Source organism: Acartia tonsa, chromosome 8 (assembly GCF_053477335.1).
Source record: "Acartia tonsa isolate MP-2025a chromosome 8, ASM5347733v1, whole genome shotgun sequence".
Lineage (NCBI taxonomy): Eukaryota > Metazoa > Arthropoda > Copepoda > Calanoida > Acartiidae > Acartia > Acartia tonsa.
The window spans coordinates 4071591-4092360 of NC_137267.1; the positions used below are offsets into that span (position 1 = coordinate 4071591).

Below are 20770 nucleotides of genomic sequence, written 5' to 3' on the forward strand. Positions count from 1 at the left end.
TTTTGCATCTAATATTCTTAATTGGTGAGAACCAACCATTATAAGTTTTACTTTTCAGGGATAGATTGATTGCAGATAATTTAATCTTACTACTAAATTTGCTCTAGCATCCTTACCCCAGTGATGGTCTTTATAGTGCCTCTTTAAAAAAAATGACGTCATACAACACAAATGACTAATGACAGGCCAAAACACAGACTGAACTTTTTTTTTATTTCATCAAACAAATATATTATTATAAGAAAAGTGTTTTATGGCATTATCTATAATACAAAGTAGTACGAAGTCTGTCTGTCTGTCTGTCTGTCCGTCTGTCTGTCCGTCTGTCTGTCTGAAGCTTAAGATCCGAGTAACCACTGAACCGATTGGGCTCTACTCTTCAGGGAATATACCTACTGGTCCTATGATGGTTTTAAGCTATTTTGTTTGGGGGGTGGGACACCCCCAACCCCCACAAAAAATGAAAATACCTCCCCAAAAATTTTTTTTTCTTTTTCTTTTTAAAACTAAAATTAAAAAAGGGACGTCGACTACCCCCCCCCCCAGAATTTTTTTTTATTTTTCTTATTAAATTTAGATAACACAAAAATAGGTTTATCAAACCTCTTGGGGCAAAATGAAGAAATTCATCAGACATTAATTAGATGCATTAAATATAATTTTAAGATTGTTATTGCTTATTGAGTAAACGCTTTACGCGTAGGCAGGTTTAGAAAATATATAAAGTCGGTGATAAATAGAAAAATGCATATGTTTTACTTTCATTGACCTATCCCTCAGAAATGATACAATGAAAAATGTTATCTGGAAATATCTTGTTCATTTTTACACTTACTTTAATGGATATCTATAATACAAAGTAGCTTGATGTCTGCCCGTCCGTCTGTCCCTTTATATCTCGGTAAACACTAAACTGATTGAATTCTCCACTTTAAAGCTATTTCTTGGGGGGTGGAACACCACCAACCACCCCCCCCCCCTAATTTTTTAGGCAGGTAATAAAACTTTGTTGGTCGTACCAATTACCTCTTGGGGCAAAGCCTCTAGTATTATATATACGTGAATATTTAGCCAATTAGTCAATTTAGCTTGTTAATATGGACCTTATTCATTGGTCAGAGTGAGACAGGTCATTTAGTAGGAGGGGATGGGGTAAAAGGGATGAATCTGGTGCAACATGCAATAAAACTGGTATAAATTATATGATTTTTATTTTAATATTTGTGGAAAATTGTCTGAAATTCGTTGCTATACATGATATCAGTATGGCTGAGAACCAGTTCTAATCCACCGGATTTTAATCGGTTTTATGTAAATTTAACACTTTAGGTAATTACTAAGGAAATACTAGGACACCCTTGAAAGAATATAAAGATGACCAAAATAGAACTAAAAACATGAATCACATATCTTACATGAAAACACGAAAAAGAATTTTTAGAAATGTAGTAAGTCAACTGGAAAGTTAACCACATTTTTTATTGTAGTTTTGTCATTATAATAAAGGAATTAAATATTAGGAGAACAGCTTTAATTTGACAATAGAATTAATGAAAAAAGAACAGTTATTCTAAAATGATATTATTAAATTAACTTTAATTGAAAATACAAAAAAAAATCACAGGTCTCCTTAGCAATGCATTAAAATAATCACAAAAGAAACGGACAACGTGGCCTTCAAATAGGGATAAGTTGTAGTTAGAATCCGTTTAAAACTAATTCCTAGTTGCTCCTTCTTGCCATATATTGCAATTTATTGTTTAACCAGCGGCTGCGCACCTAGCCTATAAGGACACTATATTCACAGGGGTGGGGAAAGCAAAAAATAACTCCAAACTTTCCCAAAACTTACATCTAAAAATTCAAAAGCCTAAAAACATGCCAGGATTTGAGTGAACCTTTGTAAAATGGAGAACTCAAGCGGTTCAGTAATTATCAAATCTTAAGCTACAGACAAATTAACCTTACTTCCTTATATAATAGGATGGTTCTAATGCCGTGTACCAATATCCAACAAAATTAATGAATTATTAATGTGTGTAAAGTGCACTTCGAACATGAATATCTTTCAGGGAGATAAAGGGATAAGACAATGGCCAATGAATTCATGCACATCCCATATGATGATGAACAAATTTACCCCTCTGGTTTACAATTACAATTAGTGGTTAAAAGACACTAAGACACTCAACTTAATGACGATTAAGCTCTTGATTTCAATATGTTATTTCTCTAGAGTAGTAAGTTTTTTTTTCTTTTAGTTTTAAAAGCTATTGATCCATCTCAACCCAAGACTACTTTATCAAACTAACATCTTTGTACAGGCCATATACATATTTCAATAACTAAGGTTATCATTCTCAATCGTCCTGTAAAGGAAAAAAACACAGATCAGTAAATAATACATACAAAAAGTCTATTTTTGAAGAATCTGAATAAGATATTTAACGTTTCTTTTTTTCTTTTTGATTTGAAGAATTGTAGAGATGCATCGCATCTTTATAAAAGGTTGTGTAATTAGAAATGCTGTTAATAATTATTTCTCGTATCGTATTATAAACGGCTTTCCGCGGATATAGAATGTACAATTATAAGATTAAAACTAGTTTTTTTAGCCCCGAGATGCCGAAGGCACGGGCTAAAAAAACTAGTTTTAATCTTATGATTGTACATTTCTATATTCGCAGAAAACTGGATATAATTCGATGCTAGACATAGTTTTTTCGTATGGATGAGAACCGGTTCCTATCCACCGGATTCGAATGAATACGAGAAAATTAAATTTTCATAATTCATATTATTAAAACACATACCTATAAACTTTTTTGACATTTTAAAACATATTTACACTCCCGCTACATATCTATTTATGGTCTAACAGCAGACCATTTCAAAACAAACAAAAAAAACAGCTGAAAGAAAGGGTTGAAGATTTTGAATGGGCGTAGCAAGAGGGGATTGTGGTGTGGTTGTTATTTTCATTTTTTTTAAAACATTGCAACTGCATTTTACATTCTAATATTTAATACAGGGTCAAATTTACGAATATAATATTTTTCTCTAGATAACAAAATCCAAGGGTCATTACTCTGCACTTGCTCTAATGGCACCATTTGAAAATCATTGGGCTGGTGTCCATTAGAAGAAAAATGAATACCTACAGCTTTGGTTGAATTTGGTTTAATGGAACTGTTATGGGCATTAAATCTATCACAAATACGATTTTTTGTTTTGCCAATGTACTGTGGTTTTAGTCTACAATTGCCAGATTGTTTAACACATGTTATACAATAAATTACATTAGAAGATAAACAATTCATACTAGAGAGAATAGGAAATTTTTCATTTGTTGTTGATGATGTCAAATAATTTGCAAATCTGGGTGAATGTTTACAAAGATTACAATTTATATTACAATGTTTAGAACCAATCTTTTTTCTCTCTGATTTTCGATCATTTAAAACAGGAAGTTTGGCTCGAATTAAATATTCTCTGAGATTTTTTGGCCTAGTCCAAGTAATCATTGGTGGGTGGGGAAAAATTCTTTTTAGTCTAGGATTTTTTACCATAACTTTCCAAAATCTAAAAATTATATTTGAAATAGAGGGTAAACGGGGGTCATATTGTAAAGATAAAACTGGGCGTTTTATTTCAGATTGCTTAGCAACTTTTTGTAAAGCAACATTTCTATCAATAATTTTCACTTTATCAAAAGCTTTTGTTATATAATCAACTTTATAACCACGTGATAAAAGCTTTATTTTCAAACAATCTAATTTGTTTAAAAAATCTAAATTTTCACTGCAAATACGTTTTAGCCTTAACGCTAATGAGTAAGGTATATTTTCTGTAATGTGTGAGGGGTGACAGGATAAGGGCGAAAGATAGTTGCATTTTCGCCCCGGTTTCTCATAAAGGTCAGTTTTGATAAAGTTATCCTTTGTCACAGAAATAACTGTATCCAAAAAAACAACGGTTTTCTTGGTGAAATCATAACTGGCTGTAAACTTAAGATATGGATGGAAATCATTTAAATGTTTAATAAATTTTAAAAGCTCATTTTCACTACCATTCCATAAGAAAAATATATCGTCAATATATCTGCGAAAATGTCGGGGTTGTAGGCCTTTCCATCTTTTTAGAGCCAATTGCTCTACACCAGCCATAAATAGACACGCAAACGTCGGGGCGACTCTTGAGCCCATCGCGGTGCCTATAGTCTGTAGGTAGAAAGTATTATTAAATACTGAAATATTACACGTAAGGACAAATGTAAGAAGTATAATCAGGAACGATGTTGGTACAGATTTATCTTGTCTCTGGTTCAAAAAGTAGCGGAAAGTCTCTATACCTTGTTGAATTGGTATATTTGTGTATAGAGACTGTACGTCTAAGGTGACCGGAATTGTGCCAGGCGGCTGCGGTCCGGCATCGTTCTCTGACTTAAAAAAACGCAGCATGTCAGGTGTATCTTGCCAGTATGACGGCAGGCTTTTAACAATGTCGTTACTGTGCATGTCAACAAAGTGTGAACAGTTTTCAAAAGTGGTACCAGATGCACTTTCTACAGGTCGCAGGGGGGGAATTTTGCTATTCTGTGGCCACTTCTCTTTGGCCACGTGATCTTTAACAAGACCATAAAGGCGGCCCTCTTTAGGTTCGTCTGGGACCAGCCATTTAGCCTGCTCTTTATCGATCCATTGCATATTAAGAGCATTATTAACTTCACTCTTGAGGTTATCCAAGTCATTAAATAATCATTGAGTCGATTGAGTTCTCCTTTTTAGGAAATCTTCACATAGTTAACAAGATGATTTAGGCTACTTTAGTTTTAGATTCAAGTCTTGGAATTGGTTTAGACAATTTCTTACCCCTTTAGAAAACAAAGCCCCTTGTTGCTAGGGGCACAGCTACTAGTATTTCCATGGTATAAATATTTCAGTGAGAAATCAGTGAGTAATGAGGACCTGTTTAATCTGTCAGTGGATGCTGCCAATGGGAGTGATGGTAACAGTACTGAAGATACTTCCAGGAATGTTCAGACTGATCAAAGTATAAGTCACCAGGGAGGGAGGGGACATTAGGCTGTTTATTACACTAGTCCGTAAAGATTTATAATAACCTTTTCTTATTTTTTGTAGGCTTAACAACTTTGGAGACTTCTAATGAATTTGATTGCTTGATTCATTAAGTTGATTGTCCAAACGTTTCATCCACTAATTTTAATCTACAGAAGGGATGATTTCGAGTATTATAAATTGGGGAGGTACATCAATTTATCGGTCATTGTCTTATCCCTTTAGATCCCTGATAAGTTACAGTAAATCTTTAAAACATGAAACTACTTTTTTCATACTGTATGATGTTTTCAAATCATTTTAATAATCACCAGAAAGGGATCTTAAAGGATAAGACAAAGGACATTAAAAAATGTACATTCCCAATGATGATACACAAAATTACCCCTTCTGTAGATTTTATTATTGGCTGTAACGTTTGGATACTCAACTAAATGAATCAACTAATCAAAATTCAACAAAAGTTCCCAAAGTTGTTGAGTTAACGAATAAGAAAACGTTTTCATAGGAACAGGGAAGGTTTTTAACTATTTGGGGGGGAGGGTATCTCAAAACTCCCCAAAAATGCCCCCTCCACGCCGAAAATTTTTTTTTTAACAATTTTTCTTTTTAAAATTCAAATTAAAAATGGGGGGGATTGGAATTTTCCCCCTCCAACCTTGAGTGCCCCCGAGGCTTCGAGGGGGCCTAGTAGCTAATTGGTAATTGTCTGTATTGTCTTCAATCATTGATTATTATTTTGATGCATATGAACATTGATATTATAGAGAAGACATGCTATCGCCAAACAGTAGTCCAAATGGCGGCGACACGCAGGTCAGCAGCCCGGTAGAGCCGACCACGCCCGTCAGCAGCCCAGTGGAGCCGTGCACGCCTGTGAGTAGTCCAGAGTTGGACAAGGAACAGCTCACCTCCTCCAGATCTATCAGGTAAATGGATTTATTATTCCTTGTATCTTACACCAGATTCCAATGTTCTATAATAAAGTGAACTCTGTAGCGGGCTAAAATTACGATCTCCCCCATCCCCATCCTTTACCCTATTCCCTTCCCAGGTAATAATTGACAATGATAGACAACTGTGATAAAAAATATGGTATATTTTGAATACCTCTATTGATAATAATAATGATTGTAATTATTATTAATCAGAGGGACAAACGCAATGGGCAACAAAACTGGTAATGTTTCTACGATTTGATTTTATCATACATGTAAATTGTCTAAAACACATAACAATATAGTATGGCTTCGAAACTTAATAATATTCGCTGGATTATAACCGGTTTTCAGCCATACTAAATATCATTAAATACCTCAGGGCTAACAGTATACAGCACTAATAAATCAATTTAAGTCATAATTTTAGATTAATTTTAGGGATGTTTTAGAGAATTTCAAGGCTCAAATAAAAACCAAACGCCAAGCTAATCTAAGGTAATACTTTTTTATGAAAACAAAGCTGCTTTATAACGTCTGTCCGTATGTCTGACGGTCACATCTTTAAAAAATCAGCATTTTGACGTAATAAAAATAAGAGATTATCCATTTTTTTTCTAGGGGTTTTCTTTCCCAATTCTCCTTTCATCCCGCATTTTTATGACGTCACATGGCTGATTATTTGAGACACTTTGTAAAGATTTGTTAGTTCAATTGGGGCCGGACATTTTTTGCACTGACAGTACTGTTTTTTGGTACATTTACATACATATATTCAGGGACAAGGGATTAAGATTATGACAAACAATTATAAGAGAAAATTCCCCACAACCCACTTCCTTATCCCTGCCACCCTTCTTATTCGCAATTCAAATTTTACATTAACATGCCACAAATATCCAAATTTTCAGCAATTTTAAATGGAATTGATTGGCTGAATCTCAGTCCTTGCATATGTTTTATATTTATCGAATGTGATGACACAAAATAAATCTCTTCTGTGCTGAATTTTAATGCAAATCAACGTATATGTCTTGAATACTTAAAACCTACACGTTTTTTTGCGTGTCAGTTTTAAGATAACAAGGATAATTACGTGCTCATAAGTAGCGCAGAAATTAAAAACCTACAAAAGTAAGAAAGAAACTTTAATATTCCAGATTTTAATATCTTTGAATAATCAGAATAGTTATTTCTCGTATCGTATTATAAACGGCTTTCCGCGGATATAGAATGTACAATTATAAGATTAAAACTAGTTTTTTTAGCCCCGTGGTGCCGAAGGCACCGGCTAAAAAAACTAGTTTTAATCTTATGATTGTACATTTCTATATTCGTAGAAAACTGGATATAATACGATGCTAGACATAGTTTTTTCGTATTCATGAGAACCGGTTCCTATCCACTGGATTCAAATGAATACGAGAAAAAATTCTTATCAATCTTTAAGTGACCGTCGTAGGGACAGTCAGACCATATAGTACAGCCTCATATGTTCAGTCTCCTGTAGATTACAATTAGTGGTTAAAATGTTTGGACACTCAACTTAATAAACCAACAAACTTCAAAAAAGTCCCCAAAGTTGTTAAGCCAACATATAAGAAAACTCGGGTATAGTCCTTTCCACGACATCCCTCCATAAGGAGCGATTCTTCGTATTTTTTACAGTAGCTTTTCTCCTATTTCTAGCCCCTGCAGGGGGGCTCTAATCCTGCGGGGCCAATTACCTAACCCTGTGGGGCAATCACCTAACACAATATAACCTAACCTAACCTAAAATAACCTATAAAAAGCCATTTTAAAAATACGAAGAATCGCTCCTTATGGAGGGATGTCTTGGAAAGGACTATACCCGAAAACTCTATAATAAAATTTAGGACTAGTGTGGATAAACTTTCCAATGTCCCCTTCCTCCCTGGGCTACTCACCTAGATGCCTCTAGAGGCAGTTGTTTGTACCTAGTAATAAGGGTGTACCCTCTACAAAATAAGTTAGAAACTTTCGCTGGACCTATAAGAAGCAACACTGTAAAGGAGAACTATATCAGACAGACAGACACAGATCCTGTTGCTTTTATATAAATCAGAAACTTAGTTTTGATTATTTTTAGGGCCGAAGAACTTGAAATCGCCAGACAGAATCCATCATTATTTCTAAGTATCATGGAAAAGGCTTTGCCACTGAACAGCAGAGCAGGTAAAAAAAAGCCCAAATCCTGCCAAGGAAAAGTTATTTATCGCAGCGTATCAGACAGCTTTCCACAGATATTGAAATGAAAAATCAAAAGATTAAAACCAGTTTTGTCAACCCCGAGGGACTGAGACTCAATGAATATTCGTTGGATTAAAACCAGTACTACTACTCAGTCATACTAAAAAAAACCCACATAGTATCAAATCATTTTTCCACGAATATTAAAATAAAATCAATGTACGCGGTAGGTTGTCTATAATAACTATAAGTACACTTATACCCAAAATTTCATATGCACGTTATCTTATTCGTTGGTTCCAAAACCTTAGGAACTTTTATTGAATTTGATTAGATGGTTCTAAACTAATATTTTTATGGGGTTATTTTGTTTATCATGGAAAAGTACATGAAGTTATCAACCATTGTCTTATCCCTTAAGGAGATTCCTGTACATTTTAGGTCGAGCTGGATTGATACACAACCCATTGCGAGGTCTCACTATCCAAGAAAATTTCAGAGACAAAACAGAATCAGAAAATATTTCCAACTTTCCAGGTAGTAAAACTTTTCAATTGTGGCTGGATTAGAACCGGTTCGCAGCCATACTGGAAAGTCATTCATAGCATCGTTTTACCGCGGATATTAAAGTGAAATTGTGAAAGTAATTCTTGTTTTATTAGCCAACGGTTTTAAACTGTTAGAGTTCTAACAGACATACTTACATTTTTAGGACTAGGTTAAAGATATGCTTTGCTTATGATATTGTACCTTGTTGTCCTAGATATCATTATTAAAAAAAATAAAATGAATAGGATAATTAATTGTGTCCATATTTAAAACACAAGATGTTTTGAAAAGTGTGCGCTTTCAGAGATCAAAAGTGATAAGACAACGGCCAATAAATTGGTGTACATTCCCAATGATGATACACAAAATTACCCCTTTCTTTAGCGTAAAAGTAGTGGTTGGAACGTTTGAACACTCAACTTAATAAACCAACCAATCAAAATTCACTTAAGTCCCCCAAGTTGTAAAGCCACCGAATGAGAAAGTGTTATTGAAAAACTTTGGAACTAGCGTAATAAACTGCCCATTGTCGCCTCTCTCTTTGGAGCGCTCCACACTAGATGCTGATTTATTTTTAGAAGATCTTGACTTCCACGGTTACAACGAAGCAACACGAACAGATGGGAAATCTATTTACCTTGTGGACAGTGGTTTGAGCTTCAACATACCTTTCCCTATTCTGTTAAGGTAATCACCATCATTGCCATTTATCTCTTCTTTGTAGAGCGTAGGCCACGATCAATGGTTCTTCAATCTTTTATGGATTTGAGGCATCGCTAAAAATGGGGTATTCCTATCCAGTTTTTTGTTTAGGAATGAATATCTTTTGCCCGAGGGAATAAATGATGGAGCGAATTTTCTACTCTTAAATTTCATATATAAGTATTCTCCTCCTAGTTGTTTTTGGTCTACCTAGTTTTTTCTCACTTTGGGGATTTCATGTCAAGGTTTGATTGGTTAAATCATCATGTCCTATCCCGAGAGTGTGCCTCAACTATATCCATTTTTTTCTTATTTATTGTAAATTTGATTTCTGATATATCTGCGCTCTAAAAGCACTTCATTGTTAAGGTCAACTTCTAATTCAATCTTCAGCCATTTCTTCCCTCTAATATTTACCATCTAAAAGATTTGTTAGTAGACCTACTTTTGCAATTATCAATCTATTATTTGAAATTTGGTGGGTATTTTTTGAGACAAGTTATTTCCCTGAAAGTACCTGTCGGGCACTATCACCCCCTTTTCTTCTTTTTTAAAAAAAAATATGGGGGGTAGATGTTTTCCTTTAACCAATGGCTATATCTGTGGTGCTCTAACCTTGCGGGCACTCAATATAACCTGACCTAACCTAAACAAATATACAAACTAAACAAATTAACCCCAGCCCCCCTACTTTGATTTTTTAAAAATAAGTGGTGAGCAAGAAATAATTTTTTTTTATTAAATTCGCTATATTTTTAAGGCCAGAGAGAGATGTGAAGTTTTATCTTGTGTTTGACTTCAGCAATAGAGAATCTGATGACAGCCATCCATTTAGGGTAAGAATATCTTTTCCAGTAGGGCTTCCAAACCGATTAATATCCGCTGGATTAGAACCGGTTCTAAGCCATGAACTGAAAATCATGTGCTGTATCGTATTATATACAGTTTTCCGCGGATATAGAATGTACAGTCACAATATTAAACCTGTTTTGTTAGCCCGTTCCTTAGGCATTTAGGCATTTTTGTATCTGCGGAATGCTGTTTATAATACGATGTGGTAAATAACTATAACATAGCGCAGCTACTCTGTAACTATAGAGTTTTGTACGTCATCAGGGTGTAAGTACGTCATTCTGTAAGTAAACTCGTTGCATTTTTAGTCATGCTTTGATTATTACAAAATTTGGTAAACAGCAAAGCTACCATAAGTTGGAATTAAAAGCAGTCGAGTAAATTTTTTATTCAAATAAGGAAAAAAAAGAAAAAAATTACCTACCCGATTTCAATTATGATTAATTTAGAATACGCAGAAGTAAAAGTTTTAGTGCAGTGTAAAGTATAAGATAAAAAATGAACAAAACAAACTCTTTTTATATATTTGTATACTTTTTAGGAACTATTATTATCCGAGAAGTGGGCGAATCTCCACAAAGTTCCCTTCCCTAATATTAAGGTAATATTAATGCAAGTATTCACCTAAAGGTGACGGTGGCACACAATACAAAGGACCAATGATAGGCCAATACCAGACTAAATTATCAAGGGCAGGCCAGTTTACATTTTAATTGACCAGTAATAGGCCAGTTTGACGTCATTTTTTACAGGCACTGAAAAAAGCACAAATGAGTAAAACCTTATTTTTTGGGAGAGGAGGGGGGGGGGGGGGGATAGAAAAATTATTTAGAATGAAGTATGTCAAACATTTACCTGATTCGTAAAAACCAAGGGCTATGATCCTTTTTGCGGAGTGCTAAAACATTTACATCAGTGGTTTTAAAGGGTTTGAGGTGATTGGTGATACATTTGGGATGGGGGAAGGGGGAGGGTTAAAATCTATCATACTTAAAAACTAATTTTTGAGGGCTAATCACCTCCTATCAATATCCACCCCCCCCCCCCCCTCCAATTAAGTCTTTACCAAAATTAAAAAAGGTTAGGGGAGAGGTGTTAACAGTTTAATAGTAATAAAAAGGATTTAGACATTTTTGCAAATTTTTTATTCCACTAATCACTATTGAGTATTGAGTTTTAGTTTAGGGAAAATTGAAAAATTGTTTTTGGTCGTGTACTTAATATTCTATTTTTTTAACGAACTAATTATTTTCTTTTTAATGTACAAAATTAATTATATTCAATTGAAAATGTATATAACAAACTTTTTAAATGAAGTAAAATTGTTACTAAGGTTTTAATATTTTTTTTTCCGCGGTGATATTTCATTTTTATTGACCTACAAGTTTGAACTAAATAAACGTTTTAGAAAGCTACTTTATAGCTACATTTATCTGTCCATCAATGCGAGAAATGTGGTTTTATCGGCTGTTATTTGAGATAGACTGCTGATATTATTTCCAAATTTATATATCCAGTATACTACTTACTTGGTCTATCGGTTAGTATCTCATGCTACAAAAGACACAAATATATTATCTATAAGTTCTTGAGATTTTTTCATACTTTCGTTCTCTTTCTTTTTGTCTATTTTTAAAGACCACTGAACTCTTTGCCCATTTGTCTGTTTTATTTGTGTCCCCCCCCCCCCCCCTACTTGGAGTAGGTTAGGTTAAGTATCGTAGCAGCTTATAGTGCCTATAAAAAATGACGTCATACAATACAAATGACTAATGATAGGCTAGTTTACAGTTTACGATTGGTCAAATATACTGGCATATCATTGGTTATTTGTATTTTATGACGTCATTTTTTATAGGCACTAAGGTCTGTTTCATAAGTATTTGTTAGTATTTTTTAATTTTTAATAAATTGTATATTTTTTTAGAGTAAAGTGAAAGAGCTATCTAAAGAGCCTGTTCAAGAGTGTTATGTCTTTAAGGTAATAAAAATGAACAGGATGTCTGTCTGTGTGTCATTATCAGGTTTTATGTTTTCTTCTGGATTTTCACAATATGTGTTTTCGAGCACAGAAACCCCAAAACCCTTATTTTGAAATAAATAAATTGAAAATAAGTGGAAGAAGTTTCTCGTGTTTAACTTAAGGCCAGGTTAAGTTAGGTTATTTGTCAACAGGATAGCCCCAAAGGGTTAGGGAGCCGCAGGTACAAGCCTCGCAGGGGATAGGCATAAAGAAAAGAAAACAATTAATTTTAGTATATTTCCAAATAAGGTGGAAATTTTCTTAACTTCTTGGGGACTTTAGGAAAACCACACTTGTTAAATTTTTTTTTTTTGGGGGGGGGGGTGGGGGGGACCCTTCTGATTAAATGCACAGTCACTAGTTATAAGGGTGTTATATAAGAGATAATTCTTTATTTGAAATTTTAAAAGTTTAGCTAGTTTAAGATTATGATGTAGTTTTAAAATCTTCTAAAATACATAATATCCTTTTAATAATCACATAAAACACAATAAAAAAAACATTAATTTAATTACAGTTTTTCTTAAACTTATATTTCGTTAAGTTAAACTATAATTTTAAATATACACATTTTAAAGAAAATTCCTACATTAGCCGCGACTATGCCTCAAAATTAAACCCGTTTGGATGCTTTGTAATTTTTTTTTAAAAAGGGATTTCCATATTTGGGTCAGGTTTAACACCAAACTGATATTTAAAATTTGAAAAAGCTTGATTTCTCTGAGGCGCAGCTGCCGAGCCCTGGTTTCCCCCTTATGTCGCATATGGAGCACAAATACACTTTAAAAAAACACACTTTTGATTCATATCTAAAGTTAGGTTTGATGAAATAAGAATAGTACATCATAGGAATTGGGTAATGCAGATTATATATAGACCTCTGCAAGTGCTGTTTTTTTAAATTGTAAAATGGGGTGAGGGGATTGGATCCTTTCGAAACTATGATCGAAAGCACTACAGTATTTTTCTATATCTTATTTAATATGGTCTTAAGTAGACGTACGGAAATCTTTTACATAATAGTTTTGTCATGATTACATTTTTGATATGATTATATCAACTTAATTAGATAGGATTCTATTTCTAATAAGAAAGATAAATACCCCTTTTTTTATTTTAGAGAGGGGGATATTTTTTTTGGTTGTGGTCCCACCCCCCAAGAAAATAGTTATAAACCTTCCCGGGACCTATGAGAAGCTACCCTGTAAAGGAGAACCCGATCGGTTCAGCGGTTAGCGACAAAAAAAGTTTACTAATTTATATAATAGGACTAGCGGCTACGCCCCCTAGAGGCCTCTAGGGGCACTTGTGGAGAGGGGATTTGAGTTTGGTAATTTTATTTTTATTTTAGATTTAAAAAGAAAAATTCCCAAAAAAAATTTTAGGGGGCAAGAATTTTTTTTTTGGGGGGGGGAAGGGGTTGACCCTTCACATTTTTAATTTTAGTTTAAAAAAGAAAGGAGGCATGGGCTGTTTATTTCATAAGTCCACAAAGTTTTAAAATAACATTTCATAATTCTTTGGCTTTACACTTTTGGGGACTTTATTGGATTTTGATTGGTTGATTCATTAAGTTAAATGTCCAAACGTTTCAACCAATAATTGTAATCTGCAAAAAAGGGCAATTATGTGTATCATCATTGGGGATGCACATAAATTTATCGGCCATTGAGACTGGACAAAGTGTCCGACAAAATGAGCCGTGTGACGTCAATAGATCTCTTTTTAATGGGTTTCCTTTCCCACTTTTCCTCTCATCTCTCCCTTTTATGACGTCACATGGCTCATTTTATCGGATACATTGTCGAGTCTTCCATTGTCTTATCCCTTTTGATTCCTGGTTAAATCTGCAACATGATTCATACATGTTGTTGTGTAATAAATCCTTTTCTCATCAAATATTTATATTTTAATTTCTTACTAAGAAAGCTTGGATATAGGATCAATAATAGAAATTGAAAACTATTTTAATGATTAATAAAATTTGATATATAAGTTTTGTTTCAATGCCAAAATTGAATTTAATAATTCTAGCTTAAAGTTTAAGATGCAAGACTAAGCACGATGATAACTCGCGATCGTGGCTCAACACGGAGCGCATCCGCTCGTCGCCGGGGAGGTGATAGGTTCGAATCTCGGGCCGACACCGAGTCATAACTACAGGCGTTAAAATGGTTCCTATTGCTGCTATGTCAGGTGCGCGACATAAATAGTAAGGGTTGGGGGAATGCCATAAACAGGTGCAACTCACTACCATATGCACAGTTAGGACTTCTCAGACGAAGGTCGTGCAATCAAAGGGTTGGTTTTCTGAAGGATGTTACCTAACCTATTATCCTTGGGTGTTAGATTATCGTATCCCATTGCATCACGTAAATGATTCTCTAGATGATCACTTAAATCGAAGGAGAATCCCGCCCTTACGAGGTAATATACAAGTAAGTATGATGAATTGCGCCGAAAAATTATTACCAATTTGCATGAAAACAGACTGCTTTCCCTTCACTTTGTTTTTAAATAAATTGAATATATGGAAGAAACGTTAGTTTTTAATGCAGATGCCCTAACCCTGCTGGTCTGCCCTGTACCTAGTGTAACCTAACATGACCTAAAGCAAAAACATCCAAACGAATTCCCCCCCCCCCCTCCTTATTTTCAATTTATCTTCAAATAAGTGAAAAGGGGTTGTGTGCTCAAGCCCCTTTTGGAGTTAAAAAATAAAAGGTTAAGATTTTACAAATAAGATTCTATTCAGCCATTTAGAAATTATTTTTTAAAAAACGTACTTAAAAAATAATTATTTTTATACAGCATGACCCTCAAAAAAGTATTTTTAAGCATCTGCAGCCCTTATTTCTCAATGAATTATTAAAAAATGCATATGTCCTTGTTCTCTATAGTATTCCACGTAAGTAGATATAAAAATATTTTTTTTACCTCCATTAACACCGGAGATTTTTAGTGCTAAAGTTTTGAAAAAGTGACTGAGGAAAAAGTAACTTTTAACATGAAACGACTTTTTTAGCAAAATTAAGCTAGAAATCCTTTTATTTTTGTTACTAGCAGAAACTTTATACAAATATGAAATAAAAAATTTAGTTTTTGAGTAAAAAGCATTTTTTTACACATATTTTTTGAGTCTTTTTAGTTTAATGATATTTTGAAAAACTTACTTATTAGGCAAAATTGTTTAAGATTAAAAAACCAAATAAATCTCTATGAATATAGCAGGAAAATTGTTTTTGTTTCACAATCCTAACTTTAATAACAAAAAAGTTATAAAGAAAATAAAATTAAAACATAATGACTTTTTAGTCTAAAAAGCTTAATTTACCCCCTATTAAATAATTGAGATGTCAGAAAAGTAGGCGGAGCAACTGTCATAATTAATCCTTTTCTATAAATAAGGGTTAATAAATAACCTAAAATTTGCAAATAATCAATTCATTCAGTAGTATTTTTTGCCATTAAAAATTTATATTTTTTGGTGGAATAAAAAAGAAATAATTAGTTAACTTGTTTTTCTTTGTGTCTCATTATTCAGTTGCCAGAAAAACATAATATAACCATCCAAAAAATAAGAGAAACAAAAAAAAATTCTTTTTCTCAGTCACTTTTTCAAAACTTTAGCTCTAAAAATCTCCGGTGTTAATGGAGGTAAAAAAAATATTTTTATATATGTATTTTTTCCCTGGCGAACTTAATTTCAGCATTTTGCTTTGAAGTAAAATACAAAGTTTGATTAAAAGTAGATTGCAAAAACAAATTGCTAGATGAAAATATATTTTCTAAATGCGCAGTAAAAAATAAAGAATATTTATTTGGCGAATCGTATTGTAAACAGCTTTACGCGGATATAAAAATGAATAATTATAAGATTATAACCAGTTTTGTTAGCCCCGAGATGCCGAAGGTTTTTAATATTATTTATAATCGTAGAAAACTGGATAAAATGCAATACGATATACGATTTTTACAGTATGGCCAAGAACCGGTATTATTCCAGCGGATATTAATCAGTTTCGAAATACTGGAAAAAATTGAATTTTAATTATTTCCAGTACCTAACAATTATTGCGTATAGTCCCTTTCATATACCAATGCAATCAATATATAATTACTTGGATTTTGCGCAGGGGAAAATATGTTGTCAATTTAGGTTGCTAACATAGTCATCGTTCAATGGTCAGAACGCTCCTTCAGTATAAAGGATGGGGGAGGTATCGTTATATTAGCCAGCTAAAAGAATCAATTTATCAGGGTAGACGAAAATCTCACACAGTATCCACGTATTCTATATCCATTATCACTGTTAACCAAGGATGACAAAGGCGGGGCAATATCTTCTTACCTGTCCAAATACCCGGGGTTTAAGGTAAAGCAACACCCATCAGACAACCGACCTTTGTCTGAAAGTCCTTACTGTACATGATAATAAATTGCGCCTTTTTTGGGTCAAGGAATTCTATCTTCTCTAACTATTAATATCGTGCACCTAACATAGCATAAGAAGTAACAATTTTAAGAAGATGATTAAAATCCCTCAACAGATTATGACGTCATACGATAGAATAGCCAATGAGAGGTCAGTATACACTGTAATTGATCAATGCTGGCCTCTCACTGGTTATTTTATCGTATGACGTCCATAATCTGTGGAGGGACTTTAATCATCTTCCAATTTTAACGTCTTTAATTATGACGCAGTGTTTTTCGCTTTCCGACTCCCAGCGGATGTGCTACGTGTTATGCCCCAGTTGCGGGTGGGTTAGGCCATCCACAAGTTGTGGGTGGCTGATTTTAATCGAACCCCAAAAATAAACTTATTTCAAAAGATGTTTTTAAACGGAAAAACAAACAAATGTTATAGTTAAAATGCACCCTTTCTATAAATTAAAACTAATTCAACCAAATATAATTGCATTTAGGAAACCAAAGAAAAGAATCATATTTTAAAATATAATTTAAATTATAGCCTTACAAGTGTCTAATTCAATTAGAAAAGACTCGTTAAAATATAAATAACTAGCGGCTTCGCCCCTAGCCTCTAGGGGCTTTGGCCCAAGAGGTTTGAGCAACCTAATTTTTCGTATTTTAGATTTGAAAAGAAAAAGTAAAAAAAAAATTTTTTTTGGGGGGGGTTATTTTTCATTTTTTGGGGGGGTTGGGGGTGTCCCACCCCCCAAGAAAATAGCTTAAAACCATCACAGGACCAGTAGGTATAATCCCTGAAGAGAAGAGCCCAATCGGTTCAGTGATTACTGAGATCTTAAGCTTCAGACGGACAGACAGACAGACAGACGGACAGACGGACAGACAGACATCGTTCTACTTTGTATTATAGATAAGTAAATTAATAGTTATTTTTCGCATCGTATTATAAACAGCTTTCCGCGGATACAGAATGTACAATTATAAGATTAGAACCAGTTTTTTTAGCCCCGAGATGCCGAAGGCACGGGCTAAAAAACTGGTTTTAATCTTATGATTGTACATTTTTAAATTCATAGAAAGCTGGTTATAATACGATGCTAGGCATAGTTTTTTCGTATGGATGAGAACCGGTTCCTATCCACCGGATTCGAATGAATACGAGAAAATAAATTTATGACTGTTTTGTTTCTACTTTTAATTATTAGGAAAAAAATATTCGCAGCTGTTCTTTCTTGAAGGAAAAAGCAGGAAACGTATTTTGGTTAATTTTTCAAGTTTTTTAGGAGGATGATATTAATGTCCCGGTAATTCTCTACTTCCCACTCATCAACAAAGACTTTAGAGAATACTCAGCCCCCGGGGTTCCAAGGTAAGGTTAGGTATGAAAATTCTGTAAATTAGAACAGTAAAATGCTCTTATAATTATTAGTAAAAAGTTTGGATACTTCTAGTTGAGAACCTACTTATCAAAATTCCATAAAAAGTAAATTAATTAATTGAATATTACACGTTTATACAGGTTCTCAATAAATTTAATGACGTCAAAAAATTTAACCAATGAGAGGCCAGTGTAATTGACCAATGGTAAAATATATAGTGGTTAATTTTTTTGATGTCATAATCTGAGTCAGTCACTTTTACTAGCTTCTAAATTTTATGTATTTTGTGTTTCTTTTTTTATGCTAGCAAACAATTAAAATCGCAGAACAAAATGGGCTTCGTCATCTATATACTAACTTTAATATGTTTTTTACTGGAAAGTCGTAATAGGAAACTCAAAGGAATTGTTTAATTTAAATTCTTTATGTACCTTGAAAAACAAATTCTTATTTTTTATAGTACAAGATAAAAAACATCTTGGCTTATTGTTTAATGAAAGAAAAACAACTTGAGAAGTAAATCTTGCTACTTTTTTTATAATTCACTTTGTCTGCCCGTTCATAAGTCCGATACGTTATTTTCTCGGCTGGTATTGAGGATAGACAGCTGTCAGTGCCATATATTCTAGACATTGCTTTGTCCGTCTGTCTGTCGGTCATGATTGAAAGTAATAAACCTTATTTTTTAAAGGTTTCGTGATTTTCTTTTTTTTGCATATTATCTCTATTTCTTTTTGTCTGTTTGTCCATTCCATGATTTTTTTTGTGCTTCGCTACTTATTAATATCTTTTAATTTTATTTAGAGCGACAGATGATGAGAAAGCATTTGCGAATTTCAACATTTTTGAAAATACAAATGATTTTGCCAGTTGGAGATTTGTCTATCCAAATCTTTCTTTCGACAGGTATCTATCTATTCATTTGTCTGTATATCTATTTACTAGCGGCTACGCCCCTACTGGGGGGGGGGGGTCATTCGACCAACCCCCCATTTTTAATTTAAGTATTAAATTTTTTCTAGTGGCGATTTCTCTTTGGAGGGTAGTGGCATCCTCCCACAAAATAGTTATAAACCTTCCCAAGGCATATGAGAAGCTACACTGCACTTTACAGGAGAACCATATCGTTTTAGCAGTTAGGAAGATCCTTCAGTACACACAGAGATCCTGAGCTGGATCTTTAAATCATTTTAGTGGTGAGCCAGATCGGGGTGAGCCAACTTTCCACCAATGAGAGCACAGGATTTTATGAAATGCCGCGCTGTGATTGGCTGAAATTCGGCACACCCCGATCTGGCTCACCACTAAAATGATTTAAAGATCCAGCTCTGTTTATTTATAATATTGTCTATCTATCTATTTATAATTTATCTAATTTTGGTCAATCAGACAAGACACACAAACGATCATTACAAACAATATACCTAATGGTCCCAGGAATCCACAACTCAAAAATTAAGTAAATCGGATATTTTATCAACTATTGTGTTGAAAACAAACTTACGGACTTTTACTTTTACAATTATTAGCCTAAAGTAAACATAATTTCGTTTTATATTAAAACTGTATGCGTTTTGATGGACTGGCTTTTCTTTTTCCCCTGAAGTTTTAACCCGCTGGATTAGAACCGGTTTTCAGCCATACTGAAAAATTATGTATAGCATCGTATTTTAGAAAATATTCTCTAATAATAAAATAAAAACATAAAAGTATTACCCTTCGGCCCCTTGGGTCTAGCAACACCGGTTTAAATTTTTATCTTTTTCATATCCGCAGAACACTGTCTATAATTCGATGCAATTATTATTTAGAATGAACAAGATGATGGAATTCAACGTGTTGAACAATGTGGATATTATTGAAAGAGAGCTGGACCAATTCTATGCTAAATACAGCTAGGAAAATAGTTATCCTCTAGTTTCATAGTAATTCAACGGCAGCCAGGCCCTAGAAACAGCTTAGTTGGAGAAGTTATGAATCGAGTAGTCATGTGGTAAAATGTTGCCAGGACTGATTATTTTTTTTTAATCTATGAACCTTAAAGGCTGGCAGCGAAGAAATAAGGTATAACCACAAGAGAAAGAAATCTAAAATAATAATTGGGGGGCAGATGGAAAGGTCGTCGATTCTACTATATGTAACCCCCTTACGACAGCTGAAAAACAAATATAGGTTTTGTGATTTTTTTCCAAATTATTTTTTTTGTTGGTATAAGCTGCAAGCAGCTGGTAAACGTATTTATATGTTTACATGCAGTTTAACCAACAAAGGAAGGACTACAAATCATCTGGAATGGTCGTTCAGCCGTTTAGCAGCTGGCAGTTTTTTCGGAAATAATCGTTCCCAGGAACATTTTACCTTGAACTGTAAACAGATACAAATATGTAAATATATTATATGGGATCATGGGAAAAAAACGAAGTAGCGGATTTTGTCGTATTTTCACAGTAGCTTTTCTATTATTTCTAGCCCCTGCGTGGTGCCAATTTTCTCACCCTTCGGGGCAATCATTAATATTTAACTAACCTAAAATAACCTAACAAAAGCTGATGTTATAATAAGACGAAACCCGCTACTTCGTTTCTTTCTATGTTCCTTTTTGTG

General features: G+C 33.8%; 1 protein-coding gene across 1 annotated transcript in view; it reads left to right on the forward strand.

Moving 5' to 3' along the window:
- The window catches only part of LOC145325834 (uncharacterized), a 97888-nt gene extending 77577 nt beyond the window's left edge, over positions 1–20311 (forward strand). Inside the window, exons 28-39 of the mRNA XM_080168800.1 lie at positions 4943–5030; positions 5844–6007; positions 6458–6514; positions 8127–8212; positions 8669–8764; positions 9355–9463; positions 10239–10314; positions 10872–10931; positions 12258–12311; positions 18071–18156; positions 18971–19072; positions 19978–20311. Of these exons, the coding sequence (XP_080024926.1) occupies positions 4943–5030; positions 5844–6007; positions 6458–6514; positions 8127–8212; positions 8669–8764; positions 9355–9463; positions 10239–10314; positions 10872–10931; positions 12258–12311; positions 18071–18156; positions 18971–19072; positions 19978–20065 (1066 nt within the window). The 3' untranslated portion in view covers positions 20066–20311. The remainder of the gene's footprint in view (positions 1–4942; positions 5031–5843; positions 6008–6457; positions 6515–8126; positions 8213–8668; positions 8765–9354; positions 9464–10238; positions 10315–10871; positions 10932–12257; positions 12312–18070; positions 18157–18970; positions 19073–19977) is intronic.
- The last annotated feature ends 459 nt before the right edge of the window (positions 20312–20770 follow it).